The sequence below is a fragment of the Acomys minous genome (genome assembly GCF_964271855.1).
Source record: "Acomys minous genome assembly, chromosome: 19".
Lineage (NCBI taxonomy): Eukaryota > Metazoa > Chordata > Mammalia > Rodentia > Muridae > Acomys > Acomys minous.
Genome location: NC_140499.1, coordinates 43,863,305 through 43,884,880, shown reverse-complemented (window position 1 = coordinate 43,884,880; position 21,576 = coordinate 43,863,305). Strand labels below are relative to the sequence as shown.

General features: G+C 44.7%; 1 protein-coding gene across 1 annotated transcript; it reads right to left on the bottom strand.

Moving 5' to 3' along the window:
• Positions 1-9,704: 9,704 nt before the first annotated feature.
• Positions 9,705-14,784, bottom strand: LOC311590555 (putative membrane protein C3orf80 homolog). The gene has a single exon (XM_084769661.1). The coding sequence runs from the start codon at positions 12,264-12,266 to the stop codon at positions 11,523-11,525; it is 744 nt and encodes a 247-aa protein (XP_084625787.1). The 5' UTR covers positions 12,267-14,784; the 3' UTR covers positions 9,705-11,522.
• Between the last annotated feature and the right edge of the window lie 6,792 nt (positions 14,785-21,576).

Genomic DNA, 21,576 nt, shown 5'->3' with positions numbered 1-21,576 from the left:
CTCACCATGCGTGGTCCTTGGTTGGTGCATCAGTCTAGGCAGCACCGCCCCCTCCGCCCGGCAAAGTAATTCTTTGAACAGAGTATATTTTATAGAATAGGCATATGTTATGGTATGTTTTATTCATGTTCATGATTTTGTATATGTGTGTGTTGTATGTGTGTGGTGTGTGCATGTGGATAAATGTGCATCTGTGTGTGTCTGTCTGTGGAGGCCCAAGGCTGCACTGCTATCTTTCCCTGATTACTCTTCGCCTAGATAGTTTCTGTCAGGGTCTCTCATTGAACCGGAAGCTCATCAATTCAGCTATGCTGAGCCACTGATTTATCTCTGTCTATCTCTGACCCCTGGGCTGGGGTTATAGTGCAGGCCACCATGCCTGTCGTTTTACCTAAGTTCTGAGGATTATAAGTCAGATTCTTGCACTTGCCTGGAAGACACATTAAGACTGAGCTATCTCTCCAGCCCAAGCTACAGTAACAAGTTTTAAAGCACATATATTTTAGGATATGGTTTACTATAATAAGAAATAAGAATATATCCAAACTTCTCTTTGTCCCTACAAACCATCTATGCATTTTGGACAGTGGCAATTGCTCAGGGGCAGGTAGAGCACTTGCGTGGCATGTGCAAGTTCACGAGTGAGATCCCCACTGTGGCAAACAACAAACATCAAAAAGACACATCGTGCTTTTCTGAAAACAAAGTTCAGTACACTACATAAATCTTATCCAGGGCTATAGTGTACCTTAAGTCCACTTCCATTAAAGTCCTCATTAATAATGAAACAAAATAAAGTATCATATATACACCACAAAAAGATGTTATGCAATAAATAAAAATGTACAGATTAATATTCTTTGCTGAAAAGTCCTTGTTGATCTACAGATAAGATTGTGGGAAGATCCCTGGCCAGGAGAAGGAGACGCCTCATCTTCTTTGAAGAGACTCATCCCTATTTTCCACCTTGGCCTGCATTTCTCCAGTAGTTTCTGTGTACTAGCAAAAGGCCTTTGGGCTAGAAAATTTATGTTGTTCTCTTAACCTTTTACAGCCTCTAACAGAGCCATTTTGTTCTGAGTGCTTCTCCACTCTGCCTCCTCCTTTTGGCTCAAGCTGCTGGAGTATTGTCACCTAACAATGACAGCCCTGTGCACCACACACTCACCACACCCTTCACATGTTAATGCAGGGACTTTTAAGAACTCATTCTTTTGAGCCAATTTTGGTGGCACAAGCCTTTAATCCCAGCACTCAGAGACAGAGGCAGGCGGATCTCTGTGAGTTCAAGCCCAGGCTGGTCTTCAAAGTGAGTCCAGGGCAACCAGAGCTACACAGAGAAAAGAGTTGTTCTTTGGGGCAATTCAGTGTTTCCCTGGCTGACTTCATTTGCCCTCAATACTTGCTCTTTAGTATCTCCCTGGCCGCCTGTCTCCCACTCCTTCCTCCTGCCTCAAGTCCATCCTCCCAGGGCTCACTTCCATCCTCCCAGGGCCACTTCCATCCTCCCAGGGCCACTTCCATCCTCCCAGGGCCACTTCCATCCTCCCAGGGCCACTTCCATCCTCCCAGGGCCACTTCCATCCTCCCAGGGCCACTTCCAAGGCCACTGCTTCCCTCCCACTCCCCCCCCCCCACCCCCGTCCTTCCTTAGAGCTTGTCTAGCTGGGAAGCCTCAAGATTCAGTTTCTGATCTCGAATGACCAGAACATTCTCACTGCTGGTCTGCCCACTACATCAGGGGAATCGCCCCAGGAACTGAGTCCAAAAAAGATCTACTTCTCCTGTTCCCATTAACCTCTTTTCTCTCCTGTCTAGGGTAGGTGGGTTGGTAGGGAGGTGTAAACATTAAAGAACCCCAAATAAAGTAGGTTTGGGAAAGGTTGAAGCCTACAAAATTCTCTTTTAAATTTTTAAAAGTTAACTAAGTCAGATTTAAAAAAAAAAAAATGGAAATGAATGGAAACAATATGAGTCACTGTTTCAAACATCTTTTCTCATTAAACACGTCTCCATCCCACACATAATCTGAACGTCGCTGTAGGTTCCCACACATGTTCTCTGATATTTTTAATAATGGTTCCTTTAAATAACAAGTAGCAACTTCCTTATTTTTGTTTGTGAAAAAAAAAAGTGAGGCTAATGTGCAATAAACTCGCCTCCTCGGTTCAGAAAACAAAGTGAAAGCGCCGAAGTTCTTGGGTTGCCTCTGTCCTGTCTCCACCGCAGAGCACAGCCAACTCTAGCTTTTCTGCACTGTGTCTGTCCCTTTGTTAACTTCCTCTTCACCCTGGCCAAGTTTCCAAGACCAGGCTATGCAGGGTGAGGCACACAGCTAGTATTGTTAACTTAAAGTTATTATTATTTTATCATGATACAGTCACCTCCACAGCATGTGCCGTTTATTCAAGGAGATGTTCATGCCCATCTTTTATTTTGTTAGGTTTTGTCCACTAAACATGTCTATATCACACAAATAATGAGATTTGTTATAGATATTACCCAATAAGAAAGACTAAAATGCAAATTGGCACCAAAAGTTAAGTTAGGGCAAGACAGAAATGTTGCTATTAAGTGTGTTTCATTATGAAGTGTACGGTACTCACTTATAACCCCAGCACCTGGGAGGTAGAGACATGAGGCTCAGAGGTTTAGATCATCTTGAGATTCATATAGACTTTAAGACCAGCATCCTGGGATACATAAAACCCTGCTTCAAAAATCCAAAAAGAGTAAAAAAGAAAGTAATATAGCAGCTGGGCAAGATAGATAGATGATTATCTTAGGAAGAGAAAAATTGATGAATATTTGTAAGTCGCTGTTCCTGGGGAGACGTGATCAAATGGTTACTTGTCTTAAGATCGTCAACAACAGAACAAAGCAGGACTACCAAAGTCTGACTTGGTGAACAAATTAGCTTATTGGGATCGCTTACGGGAGCATGGATGGCGCTGGCTACCGCAAGCCCACTCCAGCTGGAGCCCTGGAGAATCTCCACACCTCAACAGTCTTTACAGCTTATATAATGTTGGGGAGGTCTGGGCTTTTGTAAACACCTCTAAATCTATTCCACAGTACATCGTAGAAGGTACTGATGAGCCAACAAGGGGTAGATGGGTTCTGTATTCTAAATCTCTATACAAATACTAATTCTATTCCCACAAGTTGTGGCTCTGGTAAAGTTACCGAGGCTTCCTGACATGTGTGAGTGTTAAGGGAAGGAACTTCCAGGAATTGAATGTTTCCATTCCAAGTGAGTTGTTACACAACAGCACTTTAAGCCATAAAGCAGACCCAGCAAGAACTCTGTGAACACTCACGAAGAAGTTGAGGACACTTGAAATGAAACCAGGACCTATGTAAGAGCCAAAAGCTATCAGAGTGCTCCTACGAACACAGAAAGAGACTGAGAGCACATAGACGGCCGAACAACCGGAATCATTCCAGAGACGAATCTAGAACTACAAAAACTCTGACATGAGGAAGCTGCTGCTGACACCTAAAACAAAATCAGAGTTCATGGAAGACCCATTAGTTCTCAGAGCTCCAACAAACACTTAAAAGGAGATTCCATGCTGATAAATATCCATCGAAAAGTAAGGAATCTTGTGCTCTGTGTTTTCCACACACTCACGCTTGCACACTGCCTGAGGAGCTCCAGCCGCCAGGCCCCACATGCTAGATCCCACCCTACAAAAAATTCCCACCAACCCCAGAGCGCCCCCAAGCTCAGGACTTGAAATCCCACCAATCCTTACCCTGGAAATATCTGCTGGAAATTTCCACCCACTAAGAAATCCTATATAAGCCCTGCCTACTATTCAATCCCCCAATGTCTCCTCCCAGGGGCAGAGGCAGCCACCCCTAGATTTGTCCCTCCAAACCTGGATTCATCCCTCTCAGTATATCTATTTTATGAGATCTGCTGCCTGGTACAACTCACTCATTGGAAGACGCCAAAAAGCAAAGAAGCGGGACAGGGAAGCAGCTAAGACGCGGATCAGGGCTGTGGCTCCGAGCTTCAGAGCTCAGCTGGGGAGACCTTCCCCCCACCCCGCCGCGCCCCCTTCCCCGGCAACTCTGAAGAAGGGCAAACTGTTACATTGTAGCGCTCTAGCTGAGCCTGGGGTATTGTCCCTCAGGCTGCAGCGGCTCTGCTGAGGAGGCCTCTCAGAGCTGTGTGGTTCCCCAGGCTGCCATGTCTCAGGATGTCCTTCCATGGGGACAATGTCTCACCTCAGAGCAGTGTGTTTCCTGGGTTCCCAGGATACTTTTCCATCCAAGCAGAAACGCCCACAAGGACACTTCTAGAGAGGACTGAGAAAATGCGGGAGGGAAAAAAAGATCTAAAGTGCACTACATAACTTATTAAAATCCCAAAGCAAGCTGAAGCAGTAAGAACTTCACATCTCCCAAATGGATACCTGGGAAAAGCAAAACCTCACATCAGGAGTTTGGTTAAGCTGCTCAAAGAAAAAGCAGAACCGAGGAGGACAGCAGAAACCAAGCCAAAAGTGGCCTCGTTTTAAAAACAGTGCCATTTCAACCCAAGGAGCTCCCTCTTTCTTGTGACCAATACTTTCAACTTCCTGAAGTCAATACCACAAATAGCTTTCCAGCCCTCTGCCGGTGGCCTGCCCCTTCCTAGCCCTATAAAAACCCTGGCCTGTGGTGGAAGTTGGCTCTTAAGCTTTCTGTTTCCCGATGAGAGCCCCGTCTCAGGTTCATAGGGCTGTTGAACTGCCTCATCTATCTTTTCTTCTTTCAAAGGAACCTAGGAAACCTCAGAGCAAATCGTGGCACCGAAATGACCAAGAACCCCAGAAAACTCCTGGAAAGAAATGCCAGTCAGTTGGATCTTTGGTAACAATCAAGAAGCTTCTGAGATCATCTCTGGATAAGACTGAACCCAGAGGAGACTGGACAAGGATCAACAGACATAACTAAAGAAACGGATGACAGAGGAGAAGCCCTGATAGATGTCAAGAACCTCGCGACAACTCCGAAGCGGAGCTGAGACTCAGTAGAAAACACACCATCCATCTAGCAGACTGCTGAAAAATTCCTATGGCAAATCCAAGATATCTTGGAGACATTCAAAGCTTACAGACACACCAGATTTGGAGAAGTTGCTTATAGGAAGACGTCCTTATCACAGATTCAGATATAACAGAAAAACAGAACCATTGCCTGGAACATCTGTCCCACAGAGTTTCTGTATGTAATTCTTTCAGTTCAAGTTGCTTACAAAAGTTCTCAGTCAAACACGTGTTGACGAGCCAGGTTCTGTGGCACACACCTGTGATCCCAGCACTCAGGGAGGCAGAGGCAGGCAGATGACTGTGAGTTTGAGGCCAGTCCTGGTCTATGAAGTGAATCCAGGACAGCCAAGGCTACATAGAAAAACCCTGTCTCAGGAAAGAAAAAATAATAATAATGTCGATGACCATCTAAAACACTATCTTAGGGTTTTATTGCTTTAAAGAGACACCATGGCCAAGGCAACTTTTATAGAGGAAACATTTAATTGGGGCTGCCTTACAGTTCAGTCTGTTATTGTCATGGTGGGAAGCCTGGCAGTGACGGTGAGCCACTAGGCTTGCCTCAAAGCCTACCCCTAGTGATGCACTTCATCTAACTGAGCCACGCCTACTCTAACAAGGCCACACCTCCTGGAACGGGCACATGGGGCCATTTGTATTCAAACCACCACACTGACCATCTAAAACACTGACCACTTATAACACTGACCATCTAAAGTACTGACCATTATAACAACCCTTCTATAATACTATCTAAAACACTGGCTATCTACAGCATTGGTCATCTACAACATTTTAAGACGAAAGAAAACCTTGAGCCAGGTAGGAGCCAGTCAAGCAATAAAGATAAATTCAGATGGAGACTGTTGGGTAGACACATGCATGGCAGAACCAACCCAAGGGAAAATGGGGTTTGTAAGTCAAATAGGGTCTGCGAGTAGATGTAGGGACACATTCCATGCAGCAAACAGATACAGGGATGGACTGGGATCCCAGTTGAGAAGTCTCTTGTGGTCTTTGTGAATATTCATCCAAAGCTAATGCCTCCGAAACTGGAAACCAATGGTAAGGAACCGGCAAGACAGTGCTAGTCAATAAGCAAGATCAGCCCAAAACAAATGAGTCTCGGGAAAATGTAAACATCTGTCTAGTCAAACAGTGTGCAGAGTAAAGAATCAGGAGATGAATTCTCAAGGAAAGGCGAGTCAGAGAGGATGTCCCCGCGTCCCAGTCATAGATATGGTAGATGATAGCAAAGGTCATAGGTTGCCTCTGTGGAAAGAAAAGATTCAAGTAAAGATACAGATACTGTGAGGAGCTTCCAAGAACAAAGGCTGGAAGATTGAGCTCTGAGGCAAGACAGTTGAGTGGAAGCACAAAGGGAGAAGCAGACTCCCCATGGGGCTGCAGAAATCTGGCAGCTGGCTAGTCTACCAAGGATCATGTGTGTGAAGGAATGTAAGAAACCGATGAAGAACATCCAGACTAGTTTGCTTGTTTGCTTCTTAGTCAACTTGACTCACACTAGGGTCATCTGGGAAGAAGGATCCTCAATTGAGAAAATGCTTTCCTCAGATTGCCTGTAGGCAAATCAGTGGGGGCATTTTCTTGGTTTACCTTTGCTACGGGAGGACCCAGCCCACTGTGGGTGGTAGCACACCTAGGCAGGTGGTTCTGGATTATACCAAAAAGCCATCTGGGAGAGCAAGGAGGAGGAAGCCAAGAAGCAGCTCTCCACTGTGGTTTCTGCCTCCTCACCTCCTAAGCTGCTGCCCCTACTTACCTCACTGATTGACTATGACCTGGGCAGGACCTGTTTGCCAAATAAACTCTTTTCTCCCCCAGCTGTTTTGGTGATGGTGTTCCTCACAGCAGTAGAAAGCAAAACCAACACAAAGAGTTTGCATCAAAATTAAGTGTATAAGTCAAGAGATGAGACTTTGTAAGACCTAGAAAAAGATTCAAAGTTAGTTTTGATCTGGTTAACACCTTTGGTTGATTAAAAAGAAAGAAAAGAAAACTCATACAAATTGAAGAAAAAAATGAATAAATCTGGAAGATTTTTTTAATCCTTTGTCTAATGAAACAAATGTGGCCAACAAAGAGGCCAAAGATAAAATAGTTCCTTAGATAAAAATCATAGTGAAGTTACTTAAATCACAAGATCATATGGAAACATACATAGTCAGAGGTAACTTCTAGTCTAGCCAATAAAACAGAGACATTGCAAGCAGCGCATGGAGAAGATGATGAAGCATTTAAAAGGCACGATGATTATCATAAATCAAGTTGCCTTTGAGGTCTTCAGGCTCTATAGGCTGTAACAGGATGGGCTCTTTCATCCAGCAAATAGACTGTTGGCAAGCCACCATGGCTTTATTGTTACTTAGAGCAGTACGCACCAAGGAAACCACAAAGCCAACTGAGAAAAACCTACCAGAAAGATCCAACAGGCTACAATGATGTAATATATGCGTAAGGTTTGGAAGCAAAATAAGGCCCCTGTTATGAAGAAAGTGCAAAGGTCAAATTCTTTTCCCTAACATAGCAGAGAACATATTTTTGAAGCAGGAGCCCCTGCCCCTACTTACTTCAGTAATTGACTATGACCTGTCCAGGGCCTGTTGGCCACCCTTTCCAGAGTATCTAGGTGAGGGGCAATAAAGGGATAGCAATGAGTCAGAGGCGAATGTGTTTGAGATCTAGAAAGATTAAGATCTCGTCTTTGACCCAGAGGTGCCAAGAGAGAGTTCTATACATAAATATTAAAGGAGAAAAAAAAAAGCTTACAGTCCTTTAATGGGTGAAGAGTAAAAACTTACTTGACTTAAAATATAAACCTACAGAAGTCAGATGTAAAGAGTAAACAAAGAAAATGCTAGAAAAATGCTGACTTAGAAGTGTTCTGTCACTAGTTCGGCTACAGCTGATGTTGTTGAATCACAGCAGTGAGCACCAAGCTGAAGCGCCTCTGAAGGAGAACTTCTAAAGACAAGGCAGAGCAAGAACACAACAGAGGATAGGGGAGGAAGATATCAAAACAAAGGGGAGATTTAATCCCATTAACTAAGCAGCTCGGGCAGAGGGGAGGCCGATACTTTTTGGGTTACTGACAAGCATAAATGTTGTCCCCTCTTCCCGTGATGTAATTTTTGTGATAAGATTAAAAATGAATTTTGTAAGTAAAGGTGTATAAATGAAGTCAGGTTCTATGTGATTTTTATGAATTACCAAAGTACTGGTTTGTTTAACACTTGATGCTTTTTATAGCATTTTGAAAGTGAGCACTACAATGTTTCTGCTATTGGCCATCTGAAAGGAAGGATGGTCTGCGATTGGCCATCTGAAAGGAAGACTGGTTTATTCTATGGTTAATGAACTACTTTGGAGTGATGCCTAAGGCTCGTTACTCAAAAAAATTGTTTTAAATATTTATTTATTTATTTTAATGTATATGAGTAATTTGTCTTCACACACACCCAGAAGAGGGCATCAGATCCCATTACAGATGGTTGGGAGCCACCATGTGGTTGCTGGGAATTGAACTCAGGACCTCTGAAAGAGTAGCCAGTACTCTTAACCACTGAACCATCTCTCCAGCCCTACTTACTCAAAATTTAACACATACCAGGAAATCCAAGTTATTTACAATTTATAAAAAGTCATTACAGATACTGCATATATTTGAACATCACATTCATGCTGATAACACATCAGTTTCAGCTCTGAACTGTTTTATTAATTCATATATATATATATATATCAGGGGTTTACTTAGCATATTGCCTTTTAAACTGTTAAGTGAGGTCATTTCCTGTATATTCCCTTTGACCTTTACAATTGAATCTCATTTTCCTTATATAGTACCTTCATGCCCATTGGCATAATTGCCAATGCCATTTTGCACTGTTGGAGCACCCTTACATTTGCAGAATGTGGTGATTAATGGCCTTTTAAGACTCATTCATCCTGAAGAAGACATTTCCCCTTTCATTATGATAGTCAACTCTCATAGCAAATTGCTTGTACACAGCTGGCGATTACATACATGTATATTATTTATATGTATACATATGTTTAGCATGTAAACTTCTGCATTCTCCATGAGTTACCAAGTTTGGGATTATTATTATATTCTTTTGGTGGGGGTGAGGGAGGGATGAGAAGAAAATGCCTGAAACTTTTCTGGAAAACATGGCTCTCTTGAATTCATTTGGCTAAGACATATATGCCCCGTAGTTAAGCTCGTTTTACGATTAATTGTACTGGTAGCCAGATATAATGCAAATTTACCATATCTGAGTAGCATAAATGTATAATTCAGCATAATTATGGTTGACTAAATCTTTAATCATTTTCAACTAATAGAGTCTCAACTCCTCATGCATTTTTGGTCAGTTCGCAGTTTAAGATTGCTTTTAAACAGGAGGCACACACTTCACATTGTCATGTCATTCCACAGTCACAACCCTGATAAGGTTGTACAAAGAGAGCCACGTATGGTGGCTTACCCCACAGCTGCGGGACTTGGGAGGCAGGGCCAGAGAGACTGAGGTAAGTTTGAGGCCAGCCTGGATTGCAGAGAGAGAGAGAGAGAGAGAGAGAGAGAGAGAGAGAGAGTCTCAACCTGGGTGACACACTGAGATCCTGCCTTTAAAAAAAGAAAAAAAATGCACAGAGAAATATTTTAGTGTTTTTCTGTTTAATACACTTCAGATGATTTTCTTTAATGACAGGGTCGTTAGCTTTAAGAAGTTTAAAGCAAACCATTCCTTTATTATAATCATACATTTAAAAATTTTCCCAGGACATCAGACTTTTTCAATCAGCCTTTAAAAGTTAAAAGTAATCAAATAATTTTTAAAAAAATACAAGTCAGATAATTGAAGATTTCTTAGGCCTGCCCAGCTTCTTCAATCATAGACCCATGTGGATAATCTTTCTTGATGATTGGCACCATTCGCACTTGTCCAGGGGAAGCTGTATTCCTCTTCACATTTTCCTTTCAAGCTAGCAGTAAGCTACCACAATTATATGGCATACAATGTATATATTGTACACAGAAAATATTACATGTACATTATACATGATGCATTAAAATATATCCTATTACCCTTTGCTTAAAGGGAACATCCCGGAATGGTAGAAGTAGTACAACAATACTGTTTAATTTTAGTAAAGATAGGCTGGGTGATTGACTCCTTTGCACATTACTGCAAAATTATAGGTTTAAATAAAAGTTACAAGTCTGTTTCTTATTGGAATCACATTGCAGAATGTATCTCAAATGAAAAATGGAGAAATACAGGCAAGCCATCTTGCTTTATGGTGTGGCATATATGTACCAATGATCTTTTTACATATAATTCCATGATGAGCGAATGATACAGTTAAGACCCAGACTACATAATAAAGTTATTATAAAAAGTTATGTATTATGCTTCAGTACTAAAAATAAAATATATTCTCAAATAGTGAAAATAAGATATCCTTCATGTTTTTATGTCACATTTCCTATTTAAGCATGCCCCCACACACACCTTTAATGAAATGTCCAACACTATTTTAAACAGTGACGGAATGTGGGTGACTTCTTGACAATAACTGGCCTAAAACAGAACTGATTATCTTGTCAGTTTGTTGAACTACCTTCCTGGTGGTTTAATGCATGATAAAATATAAAAAATGAAAGACAAAATAAACACCTAATGTACTAACAAGAAAATCGAAAGTCCATCAGTACCATACTACAAAAAAAAAAAAAAAAGTCTGTATTAATTAGTTGCTACATCTTCAACTGACGCAGCCACCAAATCATCCATCCTTCGCCAACCTAACTGTGAGCCATCAGCTGCGACTGCTTGGCCAACACCACAGGATTTTGTGGTTCTTTCTCAAGAAAGGGAATCCATCACAGCCAAGCATTGCCTCCACAGACCCGCATGCAACGGTCACTGGCCACGGCCCAGAGCCAATAGCACTTCACCATCATGTCCTGGGAGTCAGTGACCCGTCCAAGCAGGAGGGCAAGGAATGGACCTGCGCTCCTTCCCTTTTAACATTAAAGCAAGCCGCGGGTCTCTAGACACACCAAAGGGTTTACGTGTTCTTTTGGATTGGAGAAGCAGGCACTTACAGTGAACACAAGGGGAGGCATGGCAGAGGGCGGGGACGACCGTCCAAGAAGAGAGGGGGTGGGGGGTGGGGTGAGGGGTGGGAGGGGGTAGTCCAAAGCAGTTTGCCCTCGCCGAGCTGCCCAGCCTTGAGCCCAAAAAAACATAGAAAAACACAGGTTCCCCGGGAAGCGAGAGGGAGGGGACTGGCCCCAATCCCAGGCGCAGGGCGACAGGTTGTGCGGGGATGCTAGGTGTGGTCAGAGGCAGTCAGTCAGTGGCGGCCGCCAACACACCAGCTCTTACGTGCCACCCCCAGCCCCCAATCTGGTACGGTCCGGGTGATCCCCATGAGGTTTCCCTGCACTCAGATGAGCGGGAAACGGCCCTGGCCGCCGTCGGGGTCCCCGGCACTGCCGCCTCGCGGACGGCCGAGCACCGACACGGGCAGCACGACCTCCGCAGGGCTGAGCTGCTGCAGCCGCATGGACTCCTCATAGGTGGGCAGGTACTTGACCTCCTCGTAGCTGGGCAGCTGGAGGAAGACCGGTGACACCACGTGCAGCTCGTGCTCCGAAACGCAGGAGGGAGGCGGGCGTCCGCCACCTCCACGGCCCCGGCCGCCGCCACTATCCAGCAGTGAGTCCTGAGAGCCCGCGGCCACCTCGTCGCGCAGCAGAGCGGGCGAGTCGTCGTCGTCGTCGGGTGGCCCCGTTGTCCCTGGCGGCCCGGCACTCCCGGCAGGCCCTGGTCGTGCCTGGCCAGGTCGCGCCTGGCCACGCGGGTACCTGCGTGGGCTGGGGCAGATGATGCGCTGCAGGAAGTAGCCGATGGCGAAGAGCACCAGCAGGATGAGCAGCCCAGAGAGCTTGCGGACGAACCAGCCCACGTTGTCCAGGAAGGCGTGGAGCGGCAGCTTGCAGCAGCGCACGGCCGTAGCGTTGGCCGAGTCGCAGCAGCGCTCCCGTTCGCCGCAAGCCAGCTCCGCGCAGCTCCCGCCGCCCCGCGAGGGCGCCACCAGCGCCAGCGCCAACAGCAACAGCAACGGTAGTAGCGGTGGCGGTGCTGGAGCCACCGACAGGCCCTCGGCGGTGACTCCGGGGCCCCACATGGCCGGCGCAGATCTCCGCCGGCGTCCGGGACCGCAAGGCTCGGAGCTCCGTCTGGCCGCGCGGCTCGGAACTGCGATGGGTCCCGCGCGCGCCGCCTCCTGCGCCCGGGCTACCTGCGGCCAGAGCGGTGCTCACTTGGCCACGCTGGGGAGGGAGGAGGAGCCCGGAGTGCGCCGAGGCTGCGGGAGGTGGTTGCTGCTCAGCGCTGTAGCCGCCTCCGGAGCTTGTGACCTGGAGTAGGGGCGCCTGGGCGCTTGGGTCCCGGGCGAAGCCTGCGGAGCAACGGGGATGAACAGAGGCGGCCTGCGTTGGGCCTCTCTGGGCATCTTGGCTGTCGCCCGCCGAGCTCTTCCTCCAGCACCTCGGTACCCCGCAGCGCTGGAAGGGTTAAGGCTGAGCTCTCAGCCCGGGAGCCCCTTGATCTTGATTAATTCAGCCGGCGCGCTCTTCCCCGCCAGACGGGCGGGGCGCTCTCGCACTAGCGTAGGTGTCTCAGTTATAAGTGATTGGATTTCCCTAGGAATATTATTTAAATGGACTCGGACCGGGTTTCGCTTACCATCTTTCTTGTGATCTTTCTGATTAAAAATGGATGATGGCCATTAATGGCCAGTGCAGCCCCATTGCTGCCCTAAGGTTCCGGGGGTGGGAACTGCTGGATAGTTTCTGATGACAGGTAGGTCCAGGTTGTTGGGGACCCGGACTCTAAGAAACTCCAGAACAGGTAAGAGAATTCTTTGGAGAGGCTGAAGTTGCAGCCTCAGAAGTAGCCCCAGAGGGACGCAGAAGCACTCTGTTAAAGTGACCCCAGCTCACCAAGGAGAAGAGAGAAGACCCTTGTTTTTCAGAGGCTTGCTGCACCCAAAAGGAACAGAAGGGACTTGAATTGCAGGAGTTGCGGGATGCACGGGGGCTCTTTCCTTGCAGCATAAATAGCCTATCTGTGATGGCAGGGAGGGGGTGGGGGGTGGCGGTAAGCGATTGGCAAAGTTCCTGAGCTCAATTTGAGCAAATCTGCACAAAATCTGAAGCATAAATCTGAAGGTCCTTCCCAAGGTTATTCTTGTTTGCGAAATCTGACTTTAAAGGAAGTCTGTACTTAGTACTTGGATCAGGCTACCTTCACGACACCAACCCCTGGGAAAAGGCACATCTATCTGCTGGGTGGTGGAGCCCCTGAGAAAGCCACGTTGGTGGAGGCAATATAAAACAGACACACTTACACAGGAGCACTCCCCAAAGGGAAAAACTAATGGGGGAAATTTCAAGGTCACTCTGAGGAGAGAGAAAAAAAATAAATAAATAAAGGCCAAAGGACATAGAGACCAAACAGGCTCAGCCGTGAGCCAAACTTTCTCTCCTGAATAGAGAAACAGACCGAGAAGACAGGGATGAGTAGGGGGTGGGGTTGATGAAGATGGGCCACGGCCCAGCCTAAACTAAAACATCTTTTGGTGGAAACACCTTCCTTTACTTCAACTTCAAAATGATGCTTCTTCTTCTAGGATGAGTGCCTGAGTGTCATTCACACAAGAGGCGTGTGAGACTTCCTTGAGCCCAGGGGTTTTGTAGGCTCTTGTGAAGCTAAAAGCGTTCTCCAGCCATGACCTATGGGGAGGTCTGGGGGGCCTAGTCCATAAAGCCTGATGACAACGCTTTCATCCTAGAGCCAGCCAGGGAGATGAAAGAGGTTTGCTTTGAAACAGTGCTGGGTTTTGCTATTTTCTGTTTCCCCATTCCTTTGCTGAAATTACATTGGAAAATGTATACTAGGTATGTTCTGTATTCGGGGAGCCCTGCTAATTGATGACAGTGGATAAATAAAAAGCCTCCCAAGAATGGAGTGACCCCAGTTCTGCACTCCAGTTTCAACTGAACGGAGTAAGGGAAAGATTCCCCAAAGGGAACAAATGCCAAGCAAAGCACATTTCAAATGGTCTCAAGGATAAGGCACATCTGTGGCTTGACCTGAGCTAGAAGTCCAAAATGAGAGAAACAGGAAGGTCTCTTTGGGCTTTGAGAATCAGAGGCCTTGGGATTTCTGCCAGTCGTGGCAGAAGCAATGACAGAAGGAAAGGGGGTGCTGGGGATCCCGTGGCTGAGGAAACAGGAGAGTGGCCTGCTTGTTGTTGTTTTGAAACTTGAAACAAAGAGCAGTTAACTTTTTGGGGTTACTTGTTTTATATATGTATCTGGGGTGGGGTGGGAAGGGATATATCTGCTCCATTCCTGCCGCCCCCCCCCTCACACCCCCCCCCCCCCCCCCGCCCTGTGTGGGTCCCAGCAACCAAACTGAAGTCTCTGGCAGCAGACACTCTCCCAGCTTAAGCCATCTTACCAGTTCTTAAACAACAGCATTTAAGTCTCTTCATTTCTGTCTTCCTTTAAGTAGTTAAAATTTGTTTGTAAAATTTTAAGACACAGTTAAAGAACATAGGCCTGGTATAAAATAAAACTTCGAGAAGACTTGCTTATATGAAATCAAAGAACGAGCTCTGGAAATTGAGTGTGGAATGGAGTTTGTTTTTTGTTTTTGTTTTTGTTTTTTGTTTTTTTTTTCTTTCCAAACTGCTAGACCCAAAGCATCATCCATTAGGACCTGCTGCAGAAACTTTTTTTCTCGGAGCCCTGGATATCACTTAATCCACCTTTATTTACAGTGTAACTTATTTTATACAACTCTTTCAAAGAAAGAAAGGAAATGCTAACCAGTTGAAAGCCTCACAAGAGCCGTGTTCATCATTTATATTCTTTCTCTAATGTCTAACAAACAGATGAGAAGAGCAGGAAGACACAAGTTAATTACGTGTTTCCTAGGAGAAGAATACACATTGTTAAAATTTGCACTAGATTGCACATCTGAGAGGGGAAAACAAAGAAACAAACAAAAATACCAGATAGTGAGAGGTAACTACTTTGATACAAAAAAGTGTGGTTTCTTGGAATAGAGCTTGATACAAATTAAGAACATCACCTGCTGGGGTGCTGGCTCAGTTGGTAAAAAGCATTACTGTGGAAGCAAGAGGAACTAAGTTTGGATGCTGAGCAGGTCCGCACATGTCTAGGGGGAGAAAGCCAGATTCTGCCAGCCTGTCAGGACTAGTGAGTTCTGCTTAGTGAGAGACACTCAAAAAGTAAGGAGGCTAGCAAGGAGGACACCTGATGTGACACACACACACACACACACACACACACACACACACACGCTTACATACATGCTCATATGCACACAAAAGGCCCCCACACACACTTAAGTTAAAAATTAGAAGCTAGGCTCAGTGGTGCACAATTGTAATCCCAGCACTCAGGAAAGCAGAGGCAGGCAGATTTCTGTGAGTTCCAGGCTAGCCTGGTCTACAAAACCCTGTCTCAAAAAACAAAAACCAACCAACCAAACAAACAAACAAACAAAAAAAAGGGGAGCCAAGTGGCATACGTGTTCCTGAAAGCTGTCCTGATAGCCCGAGGAAAACCACATGGATCCGTCATGAAACCTCTTCCAGCACATCATACTGGGACAGAAGGAATGTCCCTCCCTCGTGTGTGCTGTTCATGGGCTCTTGCCTTCAGGCCCAAGACACAACAAGCCTAACCTTTTCATGTCCCTTCTTCACAAATAGGTACTCGCAGTTTGGAACATGTAAACAGTCCAGTCTGTAGGAGGCTCTTAGGATGTGCAGCATGGCCCTTCCTATTGATATTGCGTTACTATAATTGAGTTATTAAACCCTCACTTGCAATAAGTCTTTCCTGAATCACCGCTAAAGGTTTTGTGCATATTTGCATAAATGTGCCTTCCTAGAAGTGATTTGTGACCCGAGATAATCTGCTTTGGAGGTTTTTTTTTTGTTTTTTTGTTTTTAATCATATATTTTCTTCACTCACTTGATAAATATTTAATGTGTCCCAGGCTAGGTACTCTCTCCTACTCTGGGAGTGTTATGAAATTGAGCCTTTCTCTGTCCTCTGGGACCTTATTAGAGAGGGGTTAGGACACAACAGAAAAGCAGTCAAAACAAGTAGAGGTGCCATCGATTACTGCCCATGATGGGCGGTGTACCTTCTGCCCCACCGTTTGCTGCTACAGACAGGGTTTAGGTAGCTAACAACGCCCCTGCAATCATACAGTCTCAAATCCAGCCTGCTTCCCTCCAGTGCTCTAGGCGGTAATGGTTATCTTTTGTCCCCTTGGAGACCAGGAAAGAGATGTGCAGCATTTCCTGCTCTTCCTTTCGTTGAGTGCGGTATAATCCAGATTTCCTCTTTCAACACTATGAATCCCCAACTAGCCAATGAAAGGTTTCTCCAAGCCACATGCTAGGAGAAAAATCAAAGTAAGATGCTAAATGGAGGTGGAGTGCTTCTTCTGATTGGTGTCAGAAACAAATGAGAAATTACAGGCCCTTATGAACATAGGAGTCTCACTATGTAACCGCAGGTTGGCCTCGAATTCACATTTGTGTTTGCTTTTACAGTTTTCCAAAGAACTTTCAATGTATGCTATTTTGTTTGTCTCCTTATTCAATGTCTGTGAGATATATTAGGTTGCTATTAGCCTTTTACAAGCCAGCATAGGTTAAAACACCCAGATTGGGTTGAGGATCTGGCTCATCGGTAGAGGACTTGCTTAGCATGTGCGAGGCCCAGGATTCAGTCCCTAGAACCAGAGGCATAGAGATGGACAGACAGACCCGCACCTGAGTCACAGAACAAATTAGTGACAGTACTGAAAGTGGAGCCTAAGGCCTGTCAATCTAAGTCTAGCTGGAAAGACTAAGTGGGCATCTCACCTCCTTATTGAGTTGGACCAGTGCAGAGAGAGACATTCTTCACACTGACAGCTCCCATAGCACAGAAGAGGCAAAGTAGAAGACTTATGGGGATAGCTGGGCATGGTGGCCTTTAGTTCCAGCACTCCGGAGGCAGAGGCAGAGGCAGAGGCAGGTGGATCTCTTGAGTTGAGGCCAGCCTGGACTACAGAGCAAGTTCCAGGACAGCCAAGGCTACGGCAGAGAAATCCTGTCTCAACAAACAACCCCCAGACTCAGGAGGGTGAAAGCTGGACTTAGTCTAGACCATGAATATAAACTTCTTCTGAAGAAATAAAACGTTTCTGTCTGTCATTTTGTGGTCACCTTTAGTAACTCATTACTAGCGCGTTAGGTAGTAATGTGACAGACCAGCTGGGTTTTTTTTTTTTTTTGTACTTCTGCAAGCAAAATTTCTCCTCCAGTACAGTTAATCCTTATCAATGAACTAAGCCACCTAATGCTAATCAATACAAAATCATATGTACTTTGAAAATAAGGGTAGAGTCTAAAATGAATATACAGTGGCATTTACTAATGACTTAAGTCTCTATATTTGTTTGTTTGGGTTTTTTGGGTTTTTTTTGGGGGGGGGGTTTCGAGACAGGGTCTCTCTGTGTAGCTTTGGCTGTCCTGGACTCACTTTGTGACCAGGCTGGCATTGAACTCACAGCAATCCACCAGCCTCTGCCTCCTGAGTGCTGGGATTAAAGGCGTGTGCCACCACGCCCGGCCTTGTTATTTATTTTTGTGGCAGGGATTGACCCTAGGGCCCTGCATATACTAGGTCAGTGCGTGACTTCTGAGCTAAGCCACCAGCCCTGAATTAAAATATATATATTTTTGATTGTTTGTTTATTATTTTGTGTGTGTATGTGCACGTGCAACACAAGCATGCAGGTGAATGGATAGTTCAGAAAAAGGCCCCCAGATTCCCTAGAACTGGCATTCCAGGCATTTGTGAGCCATCTGATGTGAGTGCTGGGAGCCAACCCTGGTTTTCCCTGAAAGAGCAGTAAGTGCTCCGAACTGCTGAACCATCTCTCCAGACTCCAGCCCTGAGCTTTTGTTCCATAATAATTTGTCAGTTAATTTCTCATGGCAACCTTGTAGAAGAGGTTGATAACATTGACTTTATTGCTGACAATAAGAAAACTAAACCATAAACATTCTGAGAACTACTTAGTGAGGCCCCGGCTGTCTGGAATTAGAATTCCAGTTATGTTAACTGAATGAATTTCTCTCTCATGCTCATTTAAATTGTTGGGATTGTTCAAGTTAGAATATATTTTTCAGAGGCTGATGGAGTAGCCAAATGCTCACCTTGGCAGAAAAATCGTATGCCATGAAATTATTTCTTCTTATGAAATAATTTCATGAGGTGCAACATTTTTATGGTCCATTATTTTCACTTGAAGCTGGTAATAATACCTTTTGCCTCCTTCTCATAACAAGGGGAAATTGCTTATTTCATCCCATCCTGCTCATTCTCTGCAAGCCTGGGTGCATCTCGCAATGACTGTTGACACTCTGCCACTGCTCAGACAGAGATGGTGGCATCATGACTCTGTCCTCACTGCTGGAACGTAACACCTGTCACAAACGAGTAAAAGGATTTGCTGTCTTGTGTTTCAGAGGTTTCTGTTCAAAGTCCTTGGCTTCGCTGATTCTGGAGCCCTGATGAATCAGAGCATGATGGGACCACATGGCAGAGGATGGGGTGGGGGAGGGATAGTATTTAAATCATGGAAGACTGGAGGCAGAGAGGAACTCACACATCCTCCCAAATCTTCCACCATCTCCCACAATTACACCACCGTCTGGGGGACCAAGCCTTCAAGACAGGACCCTCTTGCAGGGAAGATTTTTCATGTGTCAACTATAGCAAGGGCTTGTGGTCCATGTCATGGGCATTCTTTCAGGGCTGCGTGTAAAAAAACCAATCCTCCTCTAAGACAATCGGTCTTAAAAGATGTTGACTCTACCCCACATATTTGAAACGTCTAGGAGTTCTTATTGAAGATTTAGCCAATTGTGGGATTCGTTCCCTCCTCCTACGCCTCTCCTGCCTGTACCTTTGCTTCAGTGAGTGGGTACCTGATACAGCTGCTCGATGCCTGTTTCTGACATGTCACATAGCTTTCTTTCTCTGTGGGTGCCAGTGGGTATGCTTTCCCTGGCTCTGCAGTTCAAAAGCATAAAAGACACACAAGGTCTGATGATGACATCTCTTCACTGCCTTACACGTCCCCAGCTCCACCTTCCTTGGGTTCTCTCTTTGTGGAATCTTTTTTTTTTTTTAAAGATTTATTTATTTATTTATTTATTATCTATACAATGTTCTGCCTGCATGTATACCTGCACGCCACAAGAGGACACTAGATATCATTATAGATGTTTGTCAGCCACTATGTGGTTGCTAGGAATCGAACTCAGGACCTTTGGAAAAGCAGATGGTGCTCTTAACCTCTGAGCCATCTCTCCAGGCCCTTTGTGCAATCTTAGCACCATCTCCTGTGTGAGGCAGTTCTCACCTCTACTTCACATTTCTGGTGCGCATGTACACACTGTAACCTTAGAAATTTTAGAAATAAGCTTCCATTAGAAATATATTCTCATACCAATTCGTGAGGCAAAGTTCTCAGATGACTTTTTTTCAGGCACCACCTTAGATTTTTATGACAGCCAGTCTGCTGGACACAAGCCATAGCCCCACAGCGACTACCTTCCAGACAGGCACCAGCTATGCGTGTATAGGCTGAAAGGAAAGCAGCACGTCCATGAGTGCCTTGGAAGACTTAGAATGCCCTGGCCACGCCATCCTGGGACCTCTGCCAAGTTGTTCGTCATGCCGCAGAAAATGTTTTTATGAAATTCGCCTATACGTACAAAATTGGATTTTTGGTATTTCTCACGAGTAACAACAATTCTATGGCTCTAATACCAGCAAAATGCAGTGTTTTTCCTGTTGGTGCTTTTCTCAAGCCCAGTGTGGATTTCTGCCTTGCTACAGGGACCTGGGACTTGGAGAGTGAGCGTTAAATTAGCCTGTGATTTGTCTCCTGAAGCCCAGATGTTCTAACTTCTAGAGGATGGAAATTTCACGTTTCGGCTGTCAGCACCTGAGCCAGTCTCAAAGGTTTTGGTTTTTATTTCTTCCTTAACCTTCTGCAGCTCTGCCCTGTATCTCAGGGTGGCTCAGTCTTGGAGGGGGTGTGTTTCTCTGTGGGCGGGATTCTGGCTGCATTCTGTCAGTGAGACACTGGAAGGCAGACAAGGAGAGGGCAAGGAGGGACTCTAGCAGCTCCTGTGTGGCGCTCTTTGGGCTAGCTGATTCTGTGGGGGACTCCATAAGATAGGACCCTTGTTCTCCAGGCTGACTACTCTTTCCCCCCGGCAGATTCTTAGCTTTTCTTGTAACTAATTTCTTGTCGTTGTTTTCTCCTTTAACATATGATTCATTTTCTTTTACTTAGACTCTCTCTACCCGTTTCCTCTAAATCACATACACTGGACTATTTACAATGAAATGCTGTTCCATAAAAAAAAAAATTCCCATATACATTGGTAAAAGATAAATACTCTTTCTTTTTTTAAGAAAAATGCACTAGCATCACACCTATGAAGAACTAACTAAAAATAGGTTTCAGAATTCCCTAGAATTCTTATACAGTTTGTTTTTTCCAAAACAGAATGTCTTTAAAGGCCCATTTAAATTACACTTATTACTCGGGTTTTAGCTAATGTTTCCTTGAGGTATGAATGGGTAGGTGTGTGGACAAATACATTTTTATTGCCATCTCTATTTTCATCAATAGTCTGAATTTTACCCATTTCATAGCAAACCTGCTGAAACTTCTGCGACAACTCAGTCCAAGTAATCTCTCCTTTTCCCACAGAAGTTGTCATGAAGATTATGTTAATCTCACGTCAAGATTGCAAAGACATTTATCTCCCCTTTAAAGTTCTCAGCTCCTAAAAAGTGACACATTTTACTCATCAATGTACACCTCTTGGCACCAAGAACAAGGCCCTGCTAATACTGAACAACAACTTATTTCTAAATGGAATAAAATATTCAAAATTAACAGCCATAGATTTATGTCTCTGAGTACAGTAGAGAAACTTTTGCAGACATGGTATCAAGTATGAGTGTGGCCTCCTGTTCATTATGCGGTCCAGGGAAATGTATAAACTCGTGTCTTCAAACATTTTTGCTGGTATGCATCCTACAATAATTTGGCAACCTAAATACTATATATTATTTCCCTATATATTATAAATTGATATATATAAACCTTTAACTCCATTTTCAAATAGCTACAAACAAGAATTTATTTTTCATCTATTGTAAATATTTACATTTATGGTAAAATGGTTAAACCACTTCTTTGTGTCCATCCAGTTGAATATAACTCATACCCAGCATCAGGCACGGAAATATAGGACATTCACTTCTTTTTTAAAAAATATATTATATTAATTTATTCATATTACATCT

Excerpts from the sequence above, each read along its gene's own strand:
- LOC311590555 (XM_084769661.1), bottom strand. The coding sequence starts at position 12,266 with ATGTGGGGCCCCGGAGTCACCGCCGAGGGCCTGTCGGTGGCTCCAGCA.